The sequence below is a fragment of the Acartia tonsa genome, chromosome 7 (genome assembly GCF_053477335.1).
Source record: "Acartia tonsa isolate MP-2025a chromosome 7, ASM5347733v1, whole genome shotgun sequence".
Classification (NCBI taxonomy): domain Eukaryota; kingdom Metazoa; phylum Arthropoda; class Copepoda; order Calanoida; family Acartiidae; genus Acartia; species Acartia tonsa.
The window spans coordinates 34,647,406-34,673,759 of NC_137266.1; the positions used below are offsets into that span (position 1 = coordinate 34,647,406).

Sequence of the window (26,354 nt, forward strand, 5' to 3'; positions counted from 1 at the left end):
GTGGTCTGCAGGTTCTCAGGGGCGTTATGGTTAGATGCCTTGGAAAAGTATGATACCAGCAGTATCCTGTTGTCCCTGCGCAAGTTGGAAGCTGTTCATTGTCTGCCGAAGATCATAGTAAGCGACATGGGCACACAATTATCCGGTGCTCGCAAGGTTTTAGAGCAGAAGTTTGGCAGCCAGGTAGAGTTTTCTTGGTCTCAGATCCCGGCCCGAGCCCACCATTTCATTGGGCAAGCTGAGAAAATGGTGGGATTAACCAAGAGATTGCTGTCCAAGAAGTTGGTGAATAGTTCTGTTAATTTCAACGAGCTCCTGGTGCTGTTGGCGGAGGTTAGCAAGTTGATGAATAGCAGACCATTGACGATAGAAGCTGCGAACGACGTGGAGAATTGGCGGCTGATTACCCCTGGCCAGCTGCTGGGAAATGTTGACCGCCAGCCGTTGTGCAATGTGGCGATGAAACCGGAGGACCAGATTTCCTCCAGGTTGAAGTTGTTGGAAGATTTATCTGCCCAGTTTTGGACTGCCTACCGCCAGGAGATCCTACCGAAGATATTACGGATGTCCAAGTGGAAGGATGAGATGGCGGAGCCACTAGCTGACGGAGATATAGTTCTGGTTACGAGTACCAATCCGCTGATGAGATGTTTGAGGATGGGCCGAGTGACGAGAATTGAGGATGGAAGAAAGACTGCAAGAGTCTTGTTCAGGCTGACAGATAAATCTCCCCTGGAAGAACATGCTGTATCAGTCAGGCAGTTGTTAAAAATTATGATTAATAATTGATTCTTATTTTATGGAAATTGAGATTTTTTTTAGTAAAAAGCCACATTTTTCATATGCCTATTTTTATGCCTAAAATAAGAATCAAATGAAATGCGATTGAATTTTATTCTATTTCATATGCTCAAATTTAATTTTATTGAGTTTAATTTCTTTTCAAAAGTACAATTCATTATAAAACTTACCTGAAAAGTTTAACAAAAAAGGAATAAATGTGTCGAGGTTGCGTGATTCGATATTTATTCTAAGAAAAAAATCAAGTATTTTTTTAGCAGATTTTTTTTTAACATTATATATGAATTTCAATCAAGTAAACATTTTTTATTCAGATCAAGGAATGATTGAAAATTCATATTAAAGTCTCATATTTTTTTACAAAGAAAAATTGGTATTTTTTTTATAATCTCAATGAAAATTCTAACGAAGATATTATTATTTTGCTATTCTTTAAGTATTAAAAAGTTTTATTGTTGATTAAGATATTACAGTTCTTATTCATTAGGTTTGAAAAACTTTCTGCCCAAGGATTTTGAAAAATTTTTTCTTACTACTCTTTTTGATGCTTAACAAATTTAGTTTTAAGTACCTATAAATCTTAATTTTCTTGTCTAAGATTTATTTCGTTTTCTTTTACTATTATTTGTTTACATTTACATTTCAACCTGATTTCGTAGGTACTTATTGATTTATTAATAATGATTTATTACCTATTGATTATGAAATGATTATTGTTTAGTATAGTTGTTATATTTACAACATCATGATTAATAGGATTATCTATTTTAGGATTTGTGTATGTGATCTTGTGATTGTCATGTGCATGGAATGTTGTATGGTACAAACCAATCCCCATCCTTCTATCCTAAAATGTGAGGTATTATGAGTCCTAGTGAGGAGTATAATATTGTGTATGCATTTCACGGGGTTTCATTTAGTTAGGAGCAAAATTGTCACGTTTTCGGGATGTGGCCATTCTCATGTGATTATGGTGAGTTGAGTTTAGTGAGAAATGTTGCTAGTGCTCAGCGCAAAAAAACCTTGAATCTCGTTAAGGAAGTTAATTTGACTTTCAAACGGGGGGTGTGTCTTAACCTCTTTTCGAGGAAGCTTTGTGTTTATCAAGTGCGAAATTAATTCCTTATCATTATTCTAAAACTAAGCGCAAATGTCGTCTTTTTATGGCTTTCCTTTCATAATGTGGCGCGGCATGGATTGTTTGTTTATTTTGATGCGCACGTTCTTACTTTTGAATGAGATATGAGAGTGTGAAGATTTCGGAGAACAAAATTGGGCCTATCATTGGTCTCATAGTGTGTGAACAACCCTAGTATATCAGGGATTTGAAACCATAAGAACTTCAGGTAGAATTTGTTAATTTTATTAGGAAGAATGGTGTATAGGACGATTATATGTAGTTTTAAAAAGGCTTTAGCCAGCTAAGCATGAAACTTAATTATGATTAATATATGTTTTAGTAATTTTTATGTGCCTTATTGTTGCATTTAACAATGATTTATCAAACCAAATAATTTTCCTTTAAAGCCAAAGTTTCCAAAGATTTTTTACCGTAGAGAAAAATGATTTTAAAAAGCAAATAAGATTACGTGGTTATAAATAACTGGAATTATGAATTAATTGATTTTGTAATTTCAGGTCTTTGAAATAATTTCATCAATAAATCTATATTCAAACCTGCTGTTGAAACTTGATGGTTCCTGGTATTGGGGGTTTGTATGTTCGCCAACTGATCTCGTGAACTTCCCGCTAATTCGGAAGTCAAGCTCAACCAAAGTGTCATGGTTGAGACAGTCTGAAACTAATATTAATGATAGTAAACGTTTTGACATGGTTTCAACTAACTGAATTTAAAAGGCCTACTTTCTCTGTGTGCTCTGATTTTACAGGAAAGCTAAACTATTAAACCAAGTAAACAAGAATGTCAAAATCTATGAAAGAAAAGCTCAAAATTAACAAAATATAGGAAAACAACTTTTAGAGTAATATAAAAGAAAAATTGCTTAAATATGATAGTTCATTTTATTTTAAAATTTTAAGATGTTTCCATAGGATTAAATTAAAGTAGGTGTGTATCATAGATGATAACTTATTCCATCAAAGTTTAAAGTCTTTAGGGAGATTTTAACAAGTAAACAATCACCATTTACAAATAACTAACATACAGATGGATTAAGTTTTGAAAAGCTTGGCCAGTAAAAATCTAGATGACAGAAATTTATCTCTAGCAAATAATTTCATTGTCAGACAGATTTGGTGTTGACATTAAGTGGGTAAATGGTTTAACACAGCTAGGCGAGGATGAAATAGAAAATCAAATATATTATTGTACAGTTCAGCAGTTCATTATCTTTCTATTCTCTTATTATTGCAGTTTTGTCCTTATGGCCAAAAGCACAGAAGATATATATGAAGTTATTGGCACCTTTTTTATTTAGCACTTCAATCTTAACATGTTTCTACTAGACCAAGTCGATTATATACAAAAAGATACTTAATTAATACATATTTCGTGATGGTTGATAACAACGTAGAGCCAGAAGGTTCTCACGTTATAAATATTGCAGACAACCAACCATTTTTTTTATTTTTCGAACTTTTAATGAAAGTTTCCATGGCTATTTTTGCTACAGTTACTTATTTCAGACATCTGAGGTGGATTCTTAAAATAATTTGCCCTACTATTCGCTTAGTTGGGCAAAATTGTTTTCGTGAAAAATCCACCACATTGACATTAAAAATCTACAAAAATTAAACAAAATCATAGAAAGGTTATTAACATAAGATTTTATTTAATTTTTGTAGATTTTTATGTGATTTTGAAGGACTTTTTACTAAAACAATTTTGCCCCACTAAGCGATTAGTGGGGCAATTTTTTTTAAGAATCCACCTCTTTAGGATGTATATGTTTTGACTCTTTAACGCATCACCTCCCAGACAACGACCGATACATTTTACGATTCATTTTTATCATAAAATACACATTAAATAATGACGTAAATATTAAAACCAAACTATTTTCTATTATAAAAGTTATGCTTTGATTGAACTTTTTAAGAGAAGAAAATTAATTCAACCTTACAATAATTTTATAGTGAAAGGGAAAAGAAAGTAAACGGAAAACCATATCATGAAAGGAAAAAATGACAGCATCCAAAGTTGACGTTCTTAAGCACATCACAGATAAACTGACGGAAACGTATTGTTGAGAAGAATCTTTACACAAAAAAAAACGAGCTAACCATCTACCAAAACATCTGAGTAAATTGAAATTAGAATAATAACTGGTGTAGGGAATCATGATATTTATAATAAATTCAGCCGTCAATCTTGTATAACAGCCAAAAAAATTACATTTGCACATAAACGTAGCTGAAAGAAAAACATTTTGAATTATGGAGTAGCCTAATAATAGTGGTGGATTGAGGATAAACGGACAAAGAACAGAAAAAATGAATTAACGAACCAGTTAAAGAAATGATTTAAGATTAGCCTAGTAAGAATTTAACCCATCTGGACTCAAACGTATCTTATTTCCACAAAAGCCTCCGTTTTTGACAGATGTACATTCAGATGGAAAAACTAAGTTATGGAGTAGCTTCGCAACAAAAAAAAGTATAAAAAAGATTCATTAATTAGAAAAGACATTATTTGGAATACAATAGAAGATAATAAAACACAATAAAAAAGGGCATAAAAGAGAGAGAGATAGATATATAGATAGAGAGAAAGAGAAATAAAGAAAGAAAGAAAGAGAGAGAGAGAGAGAGAGAGAGAGAGAGAGAGAGAAAGAGATATATATATATATATATATATACAGCATGACCCTCAAAAAAGTATTTTTAAGCATCTGCAGCCCTTATTTCTCAATGAATTATTTAAAAATGCATATGTCCTTGTTCCCCATAGTATTCCACGTAAGTAGATATAAAAATATTTTTTTTACCTCCATTAACACCGGAGATTTTTAGAGCTAAAGTTTTGAAAAAGTGACTGAGAAAAAGAATTTTTTTTGTTTCTCTTATTTTTTGGATGGTTATATTATGTTTTTCTGGCAACTGAATAATGAGACACAAAGAAAAACAAGTTAACTAAATATTTCTTTTTTATTCCACCAAAAAATATAAATTTTTAATGGCAAAAAATACTACTGAATGAATTGATTATTTGCAAATTTTAGGTTATTTATTAATCCTTATTTATAGAAAAGGATTAATTATGACAGTTGCTCCGCCTACTTTTCTGACATCTCAATTATTTAATAGGGGGTAAATTAAGCTTTTTAGACTAAAAAATCATTATGTTTATTTTTATTTTCTTTTTAACTTTTTTGTTATTAAAGTTAGGATTGTGAAACAAAAACAATTTTCCTGCTATATTCATAGAGATTTATTTGTTTTTTTAATCTTAAACAATTTTGCCTAATAAGTAAGTTTTTCAAAATATCATTAAACTAAAAAGACTCAAAAAATATGTGGAAAAAAATGCTTTTTACTCAAAAACTAAATTTTTTATTTCATTTTTGTATAAAGTTTCTGCTAGTAACAAAAATAAAAGGATTTCTAGCTTAATTTTGCTAAAAAAGTCGTTTCATGTTAAAAGTTACTTTTTCCTCAGTCACTTTTTCAAAACTTTAGCACTAAAAATCTCCGGTGTTAATGGAGGTAAAAAAAATATTTTTATATCTACTTACGTGGAATACTATAGAGAACAAGGACATATGCATTTTTTAATAATTCATTGAGAAATAAGGGCTGTAGATGCTTAAAAATACTTTTTAGAGGGTCATGCTGTATATATATAGAGAGAGAGAGATAGAGACAGGGAGAGAGAGAGGTATATATATAGAGAGAGAGAGATAGAGACAGAGAGAGAGACAGAGAGAGAGAGAGACAGAGAGAGATAGAGACAGAGAGAGAGATAAAGACAGATAGATAGATAGGTAAGTGAAACATCCTATTGTAACTACATAGCATTTGAAATTCTGAATGACAAAATCTTTTTCTTCGCAACTTTACATTCATTCTTTTATCTCAGTTATCACATTCTTAGAAACTTATGCGTCCATGCAAAACAACAAATATTTCATTTTAACATGGAACACTAGAAAGATTATCATTAATATTATTAAATTTTTTAATTGGAGGATTTTTTTGGCAATTCGAAGATTTATTTCTATGTTTTGAAAACATTTTATTAACAATGAAAAAACATTAAAAACACTAAAATTGAAAAATACATGAAAAGTATTTTTTGAATCCAAGAATATTTACATAATGGAAAAACCAGTTTTAAACGCATATTTTGTTGAAAAGCATGAAATTATTTTTTTCTTCTAATATATAAAACTTACAAACCCAAAGATGACAATGAGTATCGATGACTTATGTTAAGGTTAAGTGGGTTAATAAAGCTGTTCTTTTGTTCCATTACTTTCATTTTGGTTTATGTGAACGTGCGAATTTGTGGTTTTAGGATAAAAAAAGGAGGAGAGGTAAGGATTGGTTAAACTAAATACAAGGAGGGGGGGGGGGGGTTCTTCTATCAAATTGATTCATAGAACTTGTCTCTAGTTTACAAGTTGACAATTGGTTCTCATAATTCTAGATAAAAAAAAGATATTGTTCCTTGCAATAACCAAAGTTTTAGTTTACTTAGCACATTAACCTAAATGTTGATTAGGATAAAATGTTTAGTTTCAATTTGTACAAAGTATTTGTCAGTACAACCAAAACATTTTTCATTTATAAATGGAAGTGGGTTTAGATCATTTTGAATCAAAGCCTCCTAAAAGCATTGAAACATTGACACTAGTAGTTGAAATTTTAAAAATTAACAATAATTTTTTAAAACTAAAAAAAAATAATTTCATGCAAAGATTTTAATCATTGATAGTTTAACAGGGAAAGATTACTAAAGAATTCATACATCATTAACAAAATTATCAATTATTGTTTTCCTTTTTCAGATTTGTGATTGCCCACCGTCCATATGAGAGACTGAAGCTAAGAGCTGGAATTAACACCGGTCCTGTCATTGCTGGCGTACAGGTAGAGATTTACACGCACCTGACATAGCAGTGGAATGATACAATTAAAATTGGATTTGTCCTTGCAGAAGTACAGAGTAGTTGTAGCTATAAAATATGATAAATTTGTTCAGGGATCTAAAGGGATAAGAAAATGGCCGATGAATTAATGTACATTCCTAAATGATGATACACAAAATTAAACCTTCAGTAGATTAAATTTGAACACTCAACTAAATGATCCAACCATTCTAGACTCACTAAAGTCACCATAATTGTTGAGCCAACTGATACGAAAACGTTAGTATACAAATTTGGGGACTAGTGTAATAAACAGCCATTGTCTCCTCTCTCTCTGGAATATGCTTTTAAATACTGTACAAAACGTGTATTCATTTATGCCAGTTTGACTTTAGAAACACGTTTGATTTACTTTTTGTTTATCGATGACTTAAACTAGGGTTATGGTTTTTAATTACCTAAACCTATAGCTAAAACATGAGAGCCTCTTGGAGGGATAAATCACAAAAAGGAAAACTAATTTGACTTTGAGGGGTCAGTCGACAACAAAGCTTTTTTGCATACTTCTTTACTAGGTAAAAAAAAAAACATGTTGTAAACATTCTTTTATTTTATTTAGGCTGTTGGAAGTAAAATGCCACGTTACAGGCTTTTTGGAGATACTGTCAAGTTTGCTGCTTTACTTAACTGCACTGGAGAATGTAAGTATTTTTTCTTAATTTTATAAAGTTTTAAGTAAATTTAATTCCTTCATCAAAAGTAACAAATTGTAGAAATATACTATTGTAGTTTTGGTACTTGCTTACATGTGGTAGACTGGAGCACCGAAAACCCCCCCCCCCCGCTTAGTTTTGACAAAAATCAAAAATAAGGGGGGGGTAGTTTTTTAATGTCTGGAAAATGGCAAGGAGGAAAAGTGCAGGGAAAGGCAAAGACTTTTTGTTCAAAACCCCCCCCTTAATTTTGAAGAAAATCAAAAATAAGGGGGGGGGTAGTTTTTTCACTGTACATTACGCCAGAAAGTTGAGTGAGGTAAATCAAGTAAATCTAGTATACCAGAAGGGAAACCTTATTACAGGGATATTCATGTTTTAGGGCATAATTTCCTTATTTATTTATTTATTTTCCCAGTAAAAGGTTTTAATTTTATTTTTGATTTTTGTCAAAACAAAGCGGGGGGTTAAAAAACTACCCCCCCCTTATTTTTTATTTTTGTCAAAACTAAGCGGGGGGGGGGGGGTTTTCGGTGCTCCGGTCTTCACATGTAAGCAAGCACCGTAGTTTTTATTTAAAATTTTTATTATCCTGATATAAAAGTATTAGGATGTCTGTTTGCCTGTCTTTACCAAAGTATCTCGATAAACGCAAAAAAACTTTACATAGAAGATAGTCATAGTACTTGAGAAGGTTGATAACTATTTTTTGAGTAATGTACTACCACTAACCATAGAAATTTTTTTCACTCTTTAAAATCTAAATAAAAAAGTAGGAGATCGAATTCCTACTCCCAACCTGTGCCACTAGAGGCCTCGGGGCGTTGTTGCTATATTGTACTAAAACACCCTTTTTTTATGATTTATATGCATACTGTGCTTTTACTTTTAGAACATAAAATACTGATTCTAATATTTTCAAAATTGATGCGTTTAATTTTACATGACATAGTTGCAAGGAAGTGACTTTTATTTTGCCTGCCAAATTGACATTGTAAATATGGAGTAAAAATAAATTTTAAAAATCATAAAAAGGGGTTCCTGCGCTAGTTTTCATACAAATCTGATACATTTTATCTTTAAAAATAGCTAAAATTTAAATTTAAATTTAAGCTTAATTCACCTTTTTGTTGTTGTTGCAAGTTGTTATATTTTTGTGTCATTTGCTACATTTGCTTTTGTCCGTTTGTCAATCAATAAATGTTTGTGCTTCGCTACATATTTAGATTTATCCCTTTTTTGTATGAACTCTCGTGAATAAAAAGGTGAATTGTAGAATTAGGCAATTGGTAGGCGTGTATAGTATCAACACCAATATTGATTCCAGAAATGCATTCAAAAGTGGGGAATTTGAAATTATTAAAATGAAGGAACTAATAATATAAAGCTGGGAGCCCTAATCCTGCAGGGCCTATATTTGCGGAGCTGGCTACCCAGTACAGAATATAATCTAACCTAACCTTACAGTAATAAAAAACACACGGAAAACTAGCTAACCCTTATTTTAATTTCTTTTCAAAATAAACAGAAAGGTGTTTTTGTGCTAGACTAGACAGTTAAGTGAAATTGTCAACTAATTCTCTCTATTTATCTTGTATTTATTTGAAAAGACTCACTGCATCGCCGGGCAAAAACATTACATGATCTGGATAATAAAATTATGCCCTCCCACGGCTGGAATGACAATGGTAAAATATTTATGTTCATACGCGTCCGCATATCAACACATATTTATAAGGGGCGTCGTAGCTTAGTGGTAACGCACTGAATTACGGTGGTGAGAGTTTGAGTTCAAGTCCAGATGAGGTAACTAGAATTTCGCAATACATTCATCCCAATTCTCCTTGGTTGTGTAAAGATGGGAGATTATTGAGTAGTTTGGATACTCAATAGTCACGTACATAATCAGTGCTACCCTTACACTAAACTTTTCTGCGGAGAGCGTTATTCATTACAATAACTTAATTTGGGACACCTGCCATACTCAGCGAGGGTGAAGTAATAAAGAGAAGATCCCTTGAGACAGCGGGTCAAGTACTTGTACTTGAGCATGGAGCTTGAGCTGGCCCTGGTGGCTAGCATACACAAGTGTCTTGTCCTACTCTATAAATACTAAGATCCAAACACTATGAAACTATGGCTACACATAACATATATATTTAGTTTCCAATGTCCACAAATACACACAATATAAACTACTTTAAGAATAATGAGGTAATGTTTCCACTACTATGTACTAACAAAAAACATTGATTATATTTTAACCTTACAAAATTTTATAAATCTTCGAATTAGGTTCTCTTTGTATTTTTTTCAATGCTTTCCAATGATGTTTTTCAATGTTTTATTAATGTTTTCCAAACACTGAGAAAAAATCCTCCAATTGAAAAAAATGTAGGGAAAAAATCTTCCAATGAAAAGATTCAATAATGTTAATGTTAATATTCCTAATGCTCTGTGTAAAAATGTTTAATCTTGGGATGAAGCATATGGATATGTTCAGTTTGTGCTGTTTTAATAACTCAGAATATTTAATGTTTTGTAATATGACAGATTTGCGAAAGTGAATGCACACTCAAAATATTGAATGGGTGGGACCAACGAAAAATAAAACTAGCCAATATATCACAGTTCACTTGAAACAATTATAGCATTGAAAAAATTACCATGTCAATTTTTAGAAATCAGTTTCAATATTATTTGTTTCTTATTGCTTTGCTACCCAAAGTAACCATCTTTAACTAAAAAAAAGTATCATAAACACTTTTCTTCAAGTCATTCACAGTTTACTTGAAATAATTATAGCATTGAAAAAATTACCATGTCAATTTTTAGAAATTCATTTCAATATTATTTGTTTCTTATTGCTTTGCTACCCAAACTAACTATCTTTAACTAAAAAAAGTAACATAAACACTTTTCTTCAAGTGAATATCACTTAAAGTGACCTGTGAAATGCAATATTATTATTATTATTTTACTACTTCATGCATTCCTATGGTGACAACATACAAAGGTGTTTATGCTTTACTGCCATAGTTTTCAAGATTCAAATTTTTACACAAGTTTTTTATCATCTAATATATAATTATCCAAAAATTTGTCAGAACATTTAAATTCAAAATTACTTTTTAATATTTTGAAAAAGAATCTGCTTTAATATAATGGCTCTTTTTTCTGTTTTGGATTATAATTTTATTTTGAATTAACATATACATAACTACATTTTGAGCTTTGAAACTTATACTTTTTGAATTGTTGAACCTTAAAATTTGAAGAACAAAATTTAAATTTTAGATATTTTCTTCAAAACAAATCTAAAATTGTAGTATCTCAGAAATTAAGAGTAACAGACACTGTTTGAGGTGCTAGGAGAATAAAATGCACAAATTTTAAAATTTTTCTATAATTTATTTTTAATTAAAATAACAGGATCTAAGATTATTAAGATATATCTTTTAAACGTCTTAGAATAATATTTTTATATAAGATTAATAATGACAAATAACCTTTAATTATAAATGTTACATTAGAAAATTCACTAAAACCGTCATTCAATTAATTTTGATTAGAATTGTTCGTAAGAATTTAATTCAGATAAATCGTCTATTGATTGACTGAATATTTTATAAGAATGAAAGTTTAGTTTGATAATATGATAAAATTACATTTATAACAAAAATCCAAGACAGAGACATGCAGAAGGGGGGTGTCTCCACACTCCTGGCGAGATTAGGAGGGGTTGTGGATACACTGTACTCACTCCAATGATAAAGGTCTACATTCCCCTGACACCCCCCCCCCCCCCCAGTCCCACTAATACAGCCAAGGGGTGTGTCAAGGTAAACAATGTACCAAATTCCTTAAGATTAAGGGGGATGTAAAAAATTTTCAAAAATAATTTGGCCGCTTCAATTTTTTTTACCACTTATTACTTACATAATTTTATTTGATGATTTCGTAGGTTAAAGATTTGGTCACTCTTGGCCATTTTTTAAGATACTACTTTTTCTTTACACCAAAAAAGAATCTTTTTATTGCTATGTTACTTTTGAAGCATCTATTCATAGGCTTATCAACAAATTAAGATAAAAGTTAATTTCTATTTCAGCTCAAAAGATCCATATATCCATGGAGACAAAGATATTGTTGGACTCTGTTGGTGGATACTTCATTGAACCTAGAGGTCTTCTTGTTGTAGATGTAAGTACATTTGGATCATGGATAGAAAACGAAGTTGAGGGCTCTGTCGTGTTTTCGCAGTAGATTTTCTCCTATTTCTAGCAACTGTGGGGGCGGCCTTAACCCTGCGGGGCCAATATCTTAACCATGCGGAGCAATCAATAAAATTTATCTAACCTAACTTAAAACAAACTATCAAAGGCTATGGTGAAAATATAACGAAACCTGCTACTTCGTTTTCTTTCCACGATCCATAGATTTATTAACACACAAAACACACTCGATCATTTTGAATTGAATCGAAAATACGAAGGGGGAAGGGTGTTGTTTTGTTCATTGATGTCTTTTGATATGTTCAGTTAGGTTAAATTGGGCTCATGGTAGCCCAGCAGGGACAGGGCACCGCATAAATAGGTTTTAAAATAAGGTTTAATATATCCAACTATATTAAGTATTACATGATACATATATTTGTATGTTTTTTATAACAAGTAAAATGTCAGTACCATAAGTTATTTTAAACATTTAAAAAAAAAGAAATTAATATGTCTGATCAGATTTGTTTTGTCAATTAGAATTAAGATTGACCACTCAAAGATTCAAACTTCTAACCCCAAATATTTTTCATGTATTAAAAATTTGTCAAAGGGAACCAGTTTTACTTTCGAGATATTCAAACTTTGGTTGTAAATGAATTTATCAATCTATGTATAAGTATAAATGTGTTTAAGATAATATTGTAATTAATTGTTTCTGCTCTATTAATATTTCTTTTTATCTAGCAATCTAATGGGCGGGACCAGAAGGAAACCTTCTGGTTGACCGGAAAGGAGGATGGCATGTTCGAGCCAGACGAGAAGATTGACATGAATGAGGTAAAAGACGATGTAAGAAATTTTACTTAATTAGGTCACATGAATTTACAAAACTTTGGTCAGCAAAGTTACTCTATGTTTCTTTGCTTGGTTTGTTCATTTATGCCTTTATGAAAAATCAAAGAATGAGATAAAAGCATAGATAGAGGATAAAGCATCCAAAGAAAATCTTCTTTATATAAAAAAAGTACAAGTAAAAATTGAAAATTGCAAATTATTCAATAAAAAGATTTAAAAATAAAATAAAAATATTTTCTTTTATGTAAACTTGTCATGGTTTTATGCATTTAGGGTCCTGAATACATGCAGAGGCTGCCAGATTACCTTCAGGTAAAAAAGTAAACCTGGCAAGAAGTGGTATGATGTATGTATGACTGTTTGTAAAACATATGCTGCTTTTGGCTTCTCCTTACATGGTAGCTTATTATATAAGTTAACACAAAATTAATGTATATGTAAGCCACATCAGAAAAAAACACAATTTCTCGTAACGGATTATTTTTTATTATAATTTCGGAATCTTATATCTTCTTTTGTTACTTGGGAACATATTTTTAAAAATATCTTTAATTCTAAGTTTAACTTAATATCCCCCAACGCCCCTTAAGGGGCGATTCGTCGTATTTTTAAAATGACTTTTGATATGTTATGTTAGGTTAGATGATTGCCCCACAGGGTTAGGTAATTGGTCCCGCAGGGTTAGAGCCCCCGCAGGGGCTAGAAATAGAAGCAAAACACTTGTGGAAAAAAACCGAAGAATCGCCCCTTAAGGAGCGTTGCCATGAATGGGACTATACCCTTTAAAAGGCATATAAGTGTTTAGTCCCTGTTGGGCAGGGCTCAGCAGCTAAAAGTCAGCCGCCTGTAAGCCACTGGGAAATCAACCTTTTACAATTAAAAAAAAAAGCCAGCTGGAAGTCTGAACCTGACCCAAATAACACACACAAACCCTCTTTTCAAACAAAATCTAAAAGCATTCCAGCGAGTTTATATTTAAGGCTTAGCCGCGACTGACGCGCGGCTGCCGAGCCATACTGCTGAATTATCAAATTCAAATATTACAGAGCCCCACTCATAATTTATCTAATCTAACCTAAAGTCACGAAACATATTTTTTTCTTCAAAAAGTTGTTTACAATCCATTCTCGGTGTAAGAGGAATTGCCCATCTTTTTACTTTTTGCTAACATTCATACTCTCATATAATATTCATTAGATTTATAATTAAACATTCCACCAAGTTTACATAACTGTCTTTATTCATATAGCAAGTCATTACTTTAGTATGAAGGATAATAACATCTAAAAATAGCCAATTTTTATGTACGTAACCTTTCTGTAATATTAATTATTTGAACTTTGTATCTTTTAATTTAAATTAAAGTTGGTTCATATTTTTAAACCAATGTTTAAAGCAAATCTCCTAGATTTATGTACTAGGAACTTCGCCCCTAGAGGCCTCTAGGGAAGGGTAAATCGACAATCTACGTTCAATTTTAGATTTAAGAAGGAAAGGTAAAACATGGGATGGTTTTTATTTCAGGCGCGATTAATCTTGATAGATGTATCCTCCGTAATAATAACTAGTAAGTTTTCCTGGGCCCATAAGAAGCTTCAACGTAAAGAAGAGCCATATAGGATCTGCGGGTAGTGAGATCCTTTACTACACAAAGACAGACACACATACACAGCCAGACATCCTGTTACTATATAAGGAAAATTATTAAAGCTTTAATACATTTAAATCTGATGTTTCTTTTACACTTACAATGTACATGAGTACTGCAAATATTGTTTTTTTCTGCATCTTTGTTACTAATTTTGAACCTTTTCACTCACAAAACTTATTACATTTAGAGAACAAACTTGTATTAATATTTGTTAAAAGCGAAGCTTTTCTATAATTAGGGTTTTTTGATTATTTTACAGTGATCTTGAAGATAAGACAATGAAAGATAAACTGATAAACATCCTAATCAATGTCAAACAAAATTAGGTACTTCTTCTGTAAAATAATAATTGGATTAAAAAATCATAATGCAATAAAAGTTTCCAACGTTTAAGGGCCAAAGAATAAGGTTATGGGATATCGTAAAATTAACTGTGTAGCTTACAGTGTCACTTTCCTCCCTGGTATTTAGCAATAAGAATATTTCTAAAAAAAACTCGCCGAGGTGTTTTAGCAAAAAAAATGCTGCTTTTTGATGCTTCTTTTGGATATTAACTAAAACAGAGCCACATGTCTTAACACGTGTAAAAAAAACACGCAAACATTATTACTTTTTTGATTAATAAAAGTAAGGAAAATCCTTATTAAAAGTACTTAAAGTAATCTGTTATATGCAAAGATAAAAATACTTTACATACTTTAGGAATTAAATTACTTTGTAAGGTTAGAAAACAATACAGTAAAATGAAATTTTAGTTTAAAAATGATAATCTTTGAGACAAACAAAGTAATTTTTTTTGCAAGATACAGTACGAGTAAAAATACATTCCCATATAAACAACCCCTTAAATAGTGGATGTAAATATTCATTTATTTCCCGGAGGTAACCATTTATTTTCCCGAGGTAGTCATTTTTAGAAGATTTTCAAATTTTTTTGGAAGATTTTTGAATTTTTATTAATTATTAAAAGAAACTTGATATCAGAGATAAAAATGATCATAGCCGGGAAATAAATGAAAATTAAAAACCAAAATTAAACCACATTTTAGCATAAAAAAATGAGTTTTTTGTTTAAATGAGAATGATATTCCTGTCCAGTTTTTTTTGTTTAGGAATGAATATTTCTTACCCTCGTGAATAAATGATGACCTATCGGTCCATCATTTATTCCCTCGGGTAAGAAATATTCATTCCTAAACAAAAAACTGGACAGGAATACCCCATTGTTAAACCTGAAACGTACAATTTTGGATGTCTTAAATTGATTGACGTCATTTTTAGCAGGTTTCCTCAAGATGTTGAAAAAAGATACCCCCCTTTCCCCTTTTTTTGATAAAAAGTGTAAATCAATGGAATGATATTTTATATTTTAGGTCACTTCCCCTCCTCCTTTTTTAATTATGCATGCTAGAATCTTTTTAAAAAAGCACCCATTGTTTTAGTAAAATATTTCTATATACGCTATTATCAACAACGATTTTGGTTAACTAACAATGGTAGTTAACACATTTGAATTGAATTTTGAATATTTTTTGCTATTTTTAAAATAACTTTAAACACTGTTTTGATTAGACACTATCTTGCAGAAGGAATTACTTTAGGATACTTTAGAAATTGGTTTTAACAATTTTATACACAACTTTTATTTTCACCTAATCACATCGAAATTATGTGCACGCCACTTATACAGGAATTTACATTGAAGAAAGGGAGGTTTATTTAGCATTAACGTCCAAGCTTTTTTTGAGTTGTACAAAAACTCTCAACAAGAGGGTAATTTAAATTTAAGTCATTTTACCCAACTTGGAGACAATTTTGTCATTTGATTTAATTTAATTTGTTAACTTATTTATACAATACCTGCAGCACCCAAAGCATCTATTTTTTTAGAAAAAAAAGATAAAACCCTGTTATTTAACATATAACATGCAAATTTTATTACAAATAAAAGCAAACTTTTAGTATTTACAAATATATCACATACGAAAATAAAAAAATATATATTCATCTTGATTTATTATTATTTGCTTCATTGTTTCCCATCTGTCTATGGTAAGGTGCTTCAAAATATTTTAATTTAGATTCTTTTGAATCACCTAGGAACAGAACACCAATAGAATCAGTTAACCATAGACAGAACATCAGACAGCTGTACAGGATACAGACAGCCAAGCACAGGGTCCATTGTAGAACATCTTTGCATAATATCAAGACGTATAACAGTCCTAATATTATGTAGATTTGAAAATTCATTATGACCACAGAAAACATCGCGGCAAGGGCATATGCCACAGGTCCTCTCTCGCCAACCAAGAGTCTCCATACAACCATAACTGCGATGGTCATCAAGACTTGAAAGCTTGGTTTGGTGAAAATCATTTCAATTTTGATGAATGTATTTGAATCCTTAGAATCAAACTGATACAGTAATTGCAAAACATTTACCTTAAATATTACAATAAAAATGGGCGGAGTCGAAATTGGGCATTATTTGAGGGGGGAAATGGTCATTTAAGGCTGTATTATCATAAAGGGGCGGAGCATCATGTGATAAAGCGAGCAGGGATGCGGTAAAATGGTCCTATGACCGCCTAGCAATCAACATAATTTTGAGAGGTTGGGGAAAGGTGTTTTTTATAATCCTTAAAGGGTAAAATTAGCTGTAAACATAAAAATATGATATCATCCAAAAGTTCTATATTATTTTTTATGTTAAGGTAGATGAGCCCTAGCTGATGAAAACAAGAACACTATTATCCACAAACACTTGGCTTTCCTAAAATATATTTATGTTTATAATTGTTAATATTCGTATAGTTAATCATGGACTGTAATTTGTTTAGATATCGGTTGAATTATTATTATTATTATTTGTGTATGTTTCATTAAATAAATCATGATAAGCATGGCTATAGGCGTTTTATTGTTGCGTAGCTAAGTAATAAGGCATAGTCAACAATATATCTAAAATAACATTTTGGGGGTTTGATATAAATGTCGTCGATTCTGCTATGTTTTGCCTCCCAATGACAGCTGAAAATCACGTAGAGGTTTCGTGATTTGTTCGTTGTTGGTATAAGCTCAGCGTAGCTACTCTTCAAGTCAAATGTATCAGTCTCTTCTATGTAAGTAATTTTTTCATTAAAATAATTTCCTTTCCTTTATTTACGATTTCTTTTTTAATAGAATGTCAGCATTTTCTTTTTACCGGCTGACTGTTTACCCCTTTTAATCTACCTGTTTAAAATATAATAATACACGGCACTGGTGTTGAAAAGAGAATATCCATAGAAATAAACACACAGCCTAAAAGTATTTTAACATTTTTTCCATTAGTCTAGTATAAAGGTAAAATAATTACAGACATTAAAATGGGATTAAGCTTAGGGATCTTAAGGGATAAGACAATGAATGATAAATTTTTATTCCTCCAAAAGATGGTAAGCAAATTTACCTTTTTTTTTTGTAGAACACTACGAATTTGGAGCTAAAAAATTAAAATTTATAAAAGTACCAAAGTTCTTGAGCATATAAATGATCTGGGTTAAGCTGCGGATGTAAAAGAGTTATTCCAAATAAGAAACGGTAAAGCATGTATATTGTATAAAGTTATGTAAACATAATTTTCCTCCTTAAATCTTAAAGCAAAGTCTATTTTTGCAATAAGAAGTGCTTAGAATTATTACCATAGAAAAAAGCCAAGTTTACTTATTAAAAGAAAATAATCTTTACAGTTCTATATAATAGTGTGTCTATCTGTATGTCCACTTAGATCTCTCGAAAACGGCTCTCTGATATCAGACAACTTTCAGGGAAGATTTATGTCGGTCAAAGAAATAGAGACAGGGTCCATAGAATTGAGGGCCAAAGCTAATAGTTTCAATAAACGGTAAAATAAAGTACCAATTTTTTTCATTATGTAGATAATCATCCCAAAAAGACTTTTGGCTAAATAATTCAAAAAGAATTTATAAACTTTGGAAGCAGTATGATATTAACTGCTCAAATCTGAGAGTTCTACTTAATCAATTAGGAATCATTTATGTCTCTTCTCTTTTGTTCTATGAAATATTTTTTTTGTATAAAAGTTTTAATGATATCCAATTAGGCGAGTAAAAGTTTGAGAATCCGTACACATCACTAGGGCTTAAAGGTGTCATTTCAAAATCTTTCAGAATATTTTCCAGTATGGCTTCGAAACTGATCAATATCCGCTAGATTATAACCGGTTCTCAGCCATACTGAAAAATTATAAAGAGCATCGTATTATATTCATTTTTTTTCGAATATAGAAACATAAATCATAAGATTAAAACGACATTTCGGTCAAAATGAAACTGGCTCTAATCTTATACATGTACATTTTTATATCAGCGGAAAGATGTATTTATATGTTTAGATAATGCGATAAATAACTACTGTATTATGACTGAGTATTGTGTCAGAGGTTTGGTAGGGACTTTTGTAGTGTGTTACATGGTATTGATCATGCAGATTTCCAACCTTTTAATTGCAATGTCATTTTTTGGAAGTCCCAACTGGGCATGGTATAGTATAAAAAATACTTAATTCTATAATGCCAATGAAAAAGGGTTTAAGAAGATGTTTTTAGATTAAGTCTTGAAAAAGTTTTAGATCATTATTAAGTCTCTGAGCCCCTGGTTGCTAGGGGCGAAGTTGTTAAAACTTCCAAAAAGATTAATTTGTTTGTTGTCACGAAAAATGGCATTGTCTAAAATGATCAGTATTGTATGATAACCCAGCTAAAGATAGAATAGGGATCCATCAAAATTGAGAAGAAGGAGTAGATACAGGGATCTAAAGGGATAAGACAATGGCCGATAAATTCTTGTACATCCCTAATGAGTAAGCACAAAATTGCAACTTCTGTAGATTACAATTAGTGGTTGAAACGTTTGGACACTCAACTTAATGAACCACCCAATCAAAATTCAATAAAAGTCTCCAAAGTAGGTAAGCCAACGAAAAAGAAAACGTTATTATAAACTTAAGAGACTAGTGTAATAAACAGCCCATTGTCCCCTTGCTCCCTGATTTGAGAAAATTTTCAGAATAAAGGGAATCACACTTAGAGATTTTAGTTTATTTGAATTATATATTGTAAAGATTTTAAAAAAAGTAATTATTTAATGATTAATTAAAGATTAATATTCACTAATCCTACAAAGAGGTAAGTTTTTTTATTTGTCTATTATGACCTTGTAAACCATGGATATAAATTTATTATTGTAGGGAAGGTTCGTATTAGTCATAGATAGGTTTTTATTCATTATCTAAATTGAATTATTCTTGGAAAATTTGTGAACTAATTTTTAGATAAAATCTTATTAACAACCTTTTTATTTATGACCGCTAGGAACTATACAAATTCTTATAACAGTTAAGCAAACAAACATACAAACGTTAATGATATTGCAAAATATTTCAAATCGATTATAGTAAATAATATTTTAAACCTTATAGTCGCTTCGATTATTAGAATTAGCCATTAAACTTCAAATTAAATGTAAGGCTTATGACTATAATTACTAGTCATACGGACATATTGAAGATGTAAGGTCAAAACCATGATATTAAGTTGCTGCGATTAATGAAGCAGCTTATACAGCATGACCCTCGAAAAAGTATTTTTAAGCATCTGCAGCCTATATTTTTCAATAAAATATTAAAAGATTCATATGTACTTGTTCTCTATAATTTTCTACATCAAAGGATATCAAAATATTTTTTTACATCAATTAACAGCCGAGATTTTTAAAGCCAAAGTTTGGAAAAAGTGCTTGAGAAACTGGATATTGCTAAATATTTTTTAGTTTTTTATTAGTATATTACTTTTTATCAACCAGTTAAAAAACAAATAAGAAAAAAAGAGCAAGTTTACAATTGATACATTTTTTATTGCATTAAAAAACGTTACTTTTACATATAAAAACTACTTTTCAAATTTTACTGAATACATTTTTCTTATAACCATTTTCCCTCAAATCTTATAATATCTCCCACTTATTAATATGACCTTAAATAAACCCCTCCCCAATTTATGCTCATTACCGGAAGTATTAGCGCAACCTTTACCAATAAATTCACGCCCACTCATCAAATTAATCTAAGACACATAAAAATCATTTAAATTGTTAAATGTTCAATAAAAGTTTGTAGCTGTAACTTTTTTTTTTTTTTTTAACTTATTTTGATAAATTAAAAAGTGTTTGATTTCTGTTTATGTAAACTTTCAATTTGCTACTATTTTTTATAGGATTTCTTTCTGTAAGGGTGTTTTTGCAATTTACACTAATCTAAAAATGCCTTTTAGAGCAAGTGAAAAAAGTGCTTTTAGCATGAAATAAATTTCTTGGAAACATCTTTATATAAGTTTTATAAAAAGTATTGAAATTATGAGGAAAACACGTCATTTCACTTTAAAAAAACATTTTTCTTGAAAAGTTACATTTTCCTCAGCCACTTTTTCAAAACTTTGGCTCTAAAAATCTCAGCTGTTAATTGATGTAAAAAAATATTTTTATATCTACTTATGTGGAAATCTACAGAGAACAAGGACATATACATTTTTTGATAATTCATTGAGAAATATGGGCTGCAGATGCTTAAAAATACTTTTTCGAGGGTCATGCTGTAGTGCCTAAAAAACTGACGTCACACAATACAATTCACCAATTAGAGGCCATTATACATTTCAATTGACCACAGGTACAATTTATTGTATACTGGCCTATCATTGGTCATTTGTATTGTATGAGGTCATTCTTTATAAGCACTATTAGATGTTTCGTGATTAAAGAAATTTAAGTATCTATGATCGTGTCTGCTTAGGTAAACTTTATAATTAGGACCCAACATAGATTATATTGCATTACATGTAAAAAAAACTACAAAATCTAGGAATGGAAGTGGAAAAGGAAATGCTTTTACAAGGAAAGTTTTTTTTGCAGTAAATTAAGCAAACAAAATTCTGCACATGCACAAATAACAAACACTCGCACACACACACAGATACACACCAAACACATGCACACACACACACACATGAATTGTTGTTCAAAGGAGGAGAGTAATATTCTAAAATGTAATATAAATTAAAATATAAAAAAACGCCTTATTTGCTGCATTGAAAATATCCTATTTTTTCACGAGGCGGGAGGGGACATTGGACTATAAATTATACTGATTTCTAAGTTTATTCCCCATTATATTATTCGTTGGGTGCTTTTAACAAATTTTGATTTGTGAATCTTAAACTGTATTGGGGATGTATATCAAATGATCCTGAAAAGTTAAAAGGTCGAACAAAATTTTTTTTTTCTTCAAATGGTTTCTATTATAAAACAGCATGGATTTGTACTTTACATTTGATTGAAATATTGCAATTAATTAAATTTTATATATTTGTTAGTTTCTTATTTTTTTATTACTTTGACAGCAGTTAAAAGTCAGCATATTTAAAATACTTTTATCTTTAGTAACCATATCCCTTTCTTTGAAGACCCATTACTATTAATTTTGACACAGTGTCACCCATCTATCTATTCATCTAATTTCACACGCTCGAGCATTTCAGTAAAGGGTGTTGTAGTGAACTTGCAGTAATAGATTTAGAATATGGGGATATTGTGACAGAGGAATTTTTGTCGTCAATTTAGGTTGCTAATATAGTCTTCAGATATTTGCCAATACTTTTATCAAGGTATGCGAAAATTTCTACAAAATCTACATGTATGCTATACCCATTTTTGCTGTCAACTTTTGAGGAGAGCGTTATTTTGTTTGAATTTAAAGATCTATGAAACAGCTGACCTGATAGATTTATGCTTTACTCGTAATCTTAGTTTGTGATATAAGGTCCTTTAGAATGTCAATCGAGGCTACGAACGCAGCCACAAGTATTTGATAATTTCTTGGTGCTAATTAAGATCAGAGATTCTTTGAACTTTATCACCATTAAGAGTATAAATTTAGATTAATCCTAATTTTAATTAAACTGAGGGTCTTTTTTTTAAGGATGATTCATTCTTGCTAGTTAAGAGGAATATATATCATTAGTTTTTCTATACGTTCTTCTGTCCGTTCGTCATATTAAGCAGAGACATACGATAATAACTAAATCTAAAATGGTTATAGAAAAAAATAAAGGCATAATCATATACAATTTGATCAATGATCATCTAGAATTATCTGAAAACTTTACAATTATTATCTAAATTATCTCTCTAGTATCCTTATACTAAAGTAACAGGATGTCTATCTGTCTGTTTGTGTGTTTGTACCGAAGGATCTCGCTAACCGCTGAACCGATCTGATTCTCCTTAACAGGGTAGCTTCACATAGGTCCCGGGAAGGTTTATAACTATTTTCTTGGAGCTGGGACACCCCCAACCCCCCTAAAAAATGAAAAATACCCCTTCAAAAAAAAATTTAGATTTTTTAACTAAAATTAAAAATGAGGGGGGGAGGCACATCCCTCCCCCCCCCCAAAAAAAAATTTACACCCCCCAAAATTTTTTTTTTCCTTTTTAAAAAAAATCTAAAATAAGAAATTGGGTTATCAAATTCGACTCCCCCCTCCTCAAGTGCCCCTAGAGGCCTCTAGGGTCGTAGCCGCTAGTACTACATATGATCATTAAAATTTTATCAACTTATTGTTGCTACACTTTTAATATACATTATTGTTCTTGTGAATGCCGATTTGAAAAATAATGAAACAGGTTCCTTTGCGTAATTGACTGTTAGCTGGAGATAACTTGATAAGTGCAAAAATCATTTAACTTGGGAAAGAAAACTTTTATGCTAAAAAGGAAATGAGCGTTTTGTGACAAGTGAAGTTGCATAAATCTTTAATCAGTTCATTTTATAGATATAGAACAGGGATATAAAGGGATAAGACAATAAGACTGGGATAAATTCATGTAAATCCCCAATGATCAGACACCAAATTACTACTTCTGTAGATTACAATTATTGGTTGAAGTGTTTGGACACTCAATTAAATGAACAAGCCAATTAAAATTCAATAAAAGTACCCAAGGTCGCTAAGGCAACGAATAGGAAAACGTTATTATAATACTTTTGGGAGTAGTGAGATAAACAGTCCAATGTCCGCTCACTAACAGTATATAGAATAGGGTGTGATAAGATGATTATCTATTTTTTTTATAATGTCAACGAATAAATAAATACAAATTATTAATAAACAGGATCTGTATATGTCTGTTTGTACCGAAGGATCTCGATAACCGCTGAACCGATATGGTTCTCCTTTACCATTTAGCTTCTCATAGGTCCTGGGAAGGTTTATAACTATTTTAAAAGATGGTACCACTACTCTTTTCTTACTTTTTCTTTTTAAAACTAAAAATGGGTGGTAGAATTCAACCCCACACTAACTAATGTGGCCCTAGAGTTCTCAAGGGGCGATACCGCTAGTTATTGATATTGTATTACTACACTGAAATAGTTATGCACTGGAATACCAAACATAACATTCTTTTTATAATTCAATTGAAAGTAATAGCTAATTACACTTTTCTGTTTAAAAAAAAAGGATAACTGAGATACTTTTATCAAAAAAAGAACACCCGTCGATTTGGTTGAGTAACGATTGGTAAATTCCTGTGGGGATAGGACCCCATTGGATTAGAGCTTAAGTACAATATATAAAGAGAAAAGGTTTTACAATAGTATACACGTCGACTAGAGTGGTTTTATTAAAGATGATTATAGCAATCTAGGGTATATATTGAGAAAAATTAGTACTACAACGAAAATAAGATCTTTTTAAATTTAATCTTTAAATCCCCCACAATATATTTTAATAATTGTACAATATGTTTGATAAATCTTCAATTTTAACTTTTATAATACGTAAAATACTGATTATTTATTTGAGAGTACTAATATCTAAGGCTAGAAGGAAACATTGGACTGCAAAGTATTTTAGTACCCAAAGTTTTATGATCACGTTCTCACATTTGCAAGCTTAAAAACATTTAAATTTTAATTGGTCGATTCAAACTAGAAGTATATAAGTTGTTATTTCTTTCATCATAATTAAGGATGTAAATCAACTTAAAGTCCATTGTATTTTCCCTTAAAATCTTTTAGAAACACCCAAGTCTAAAAGTATACCATTCACGCGACAGCCACTCCAAGAAGCAAATAATATGTCAAAGAAAATAAAGTTTTGACATATTTGATTTGAATTTGAGTATTTTACAATATAGAACAGATAAAATATGAACAAATATAGCACTATTAGAAATATTTAAAAATAATAGTCATTAAAAAAGTGTATAAATTTTCTACAAAATTAAAAGAAATATTACAATGAAAAGGAAAAAATAGAAAACTCACGAAACCTATAACTTTCATTAATCATGTTTGTTTGTATTTTAGATCCTTCTTAAAAAGTAACTGGATGCTTTTCTGTGTATATTATTGTACCTAAGGATCTTGCAAAGAGAAACTAACACTCACCCAAGAAAAGCTCCTTAGTGCCCCTAGAGGCATCGTAGCTGTTGTATTATATAAAGCTTCTAGTTGCTTCGCCACTAGCCTCTAGGAGATGATTGAAGTTGTTTGTAAAATAGCATAAACCATCTCAGGACATTTATAAAGCTTCCCTGAAAACTACAAGCCAATTGGAATAGGAAAACGTTCTACTTTATATAGAATTAAGCTTCTAACAAAATTTTTACATACATTTAAATATATAATATTCACTGTAACAATTCTAAATTAAAAGTGTCTCAAAAATTGCCTTTTCCAATAATGCTTTATCTATCTATTCCTTGTTTGAAATATACCGGAAGAGAGAAAATCTATTTGTTGAAAAATGGTGACAGAAAACAAATCAAAACGTTTATCCAAACTGAAAACTAGCTATTAGAAAAAAATTGGGGTATAGTCCCTTCGTAACATCGCACCTTATGGGGCGATTCTTCGTATTTTTCACAGTAGCTTTTCTCCTATTTCTAGCCCCTGCGGGGGGCTCTAACCCTGCGGGGCCAATTACCTGACCCTGTGGGGCAATCACCTAACCCAATATAACCTAACCTAACCTAAAATAACCTATAAAAAGTCATTTTAAAAATACGACGAATCGTCTCTTATGGGGCGATGTTACGGAAGGGACTATTCCCAAAAATTGTTTAGTCATATTTCTCAGTTTTCTAAAGGGATAAGATAATGGCTGATATATTGATGTACATCCCAAATAATGAGACACAAAATTATCCCTTCTGTAGATTAAAATTAGTTGTTGAAATGTTTAAACACTTGATTTAATGAACCAACCAATCAAACTTCACTAATATCCCCAAAGTTATTAAGCCAACAAAAAAGAAAACTTTATTATAAGACTTTGGGGACTAGTGTAATAATCAGCCCGATGTCTCCTCCCTCCCTGTACAGTGTACATATATATCTGCACTTTACCACTTATTTGTTGGTTTGACTTCACATCCCAATAAGATTTATAACATAGACAGTTTTGGTTTTGTAAATTGAAAAAATCCATTAACTTTAAACGACGTTGGGGAACATCTTTCTAGTAATTATCATTTACAGTCCGATCCTTTAAAAATGTAAAGACCCTTGCACACTTTAGATGAATCAGGGATCCTCTAAAGTTTTTATTATTGGTTGAAAAGTTTTAACACCTAGTGTTTGAACCAACCAATCAAGATTTTATAAAAGTTTTTAAGCCAACAAATAAAAGAGCATATTCCAAAACTTTGGATACCAATATAATTTACAGTGGAATGGCCCCTCCCTTTTTAAATGTATAACCACAAAATAAAAACTATGATATGCAATTACTATGAAAGACAAATTTAAGTGAGAATTTTTATTGTAGCTCCGCTACTAAAAAGCGATTAAGGTGCATGATAGATAGCTGCAGCTAGCAGAATATATAACAGATTATTTGCAACCAAAACATTGACATTATTTTCCACAAGATTTAACATATTTATGTCTTACTTTCATTTATGTTTATGTTTTTTTTCTATAAAGAAAAAGGGGATAAATA

General features: G+C 30.8%; 1 protein-coding gene across 4 annotated transcripts in view; it reads left to right on the forward strand.

The window, feature by feature from the left end:
* Positions 1–17,198, forward strand: part of LOC145323653 (uncharacterized) — a 62,161-nt gene extending 44,963 nt beyond the window's left edge. For 3 of the 4 annotated variants that reach the window (XM_080166069.1, XM_080166071.1, XM_080166072.1), the window contains 6 exons: positions 6,771–6,852; positions 7,471–7,552; positions 11,676–11,767; positions 12,529–12,633; positions 12,913–12,951; positions 17,008–17,198. In XM_080166069.1, coding sequence (XP_080022195.1) covers positions 6,771–6,852; positions 7,471–7,552; positions 11,676–11,767; positions 12,529–12,633; positions 12,913–12,951; positions 17,008–17,022 — 415 coding nt within the window. In that variant the 3' untranslated portion in view covers positions 17,023–17,198. The remainder of the gene's footprint in view (positions 1–6,770; positions 6,853–7,470; positions 7,553–11,675; positions 11,768–12,528; positions 12,634–12,912; positions 12,952–17,007) is intronic. The other variant, XM_080166070.1, reaches the window with a different exon arrangement.
* Positions 17,199–26,354: the final 9,156 nt, after the last annotated feature.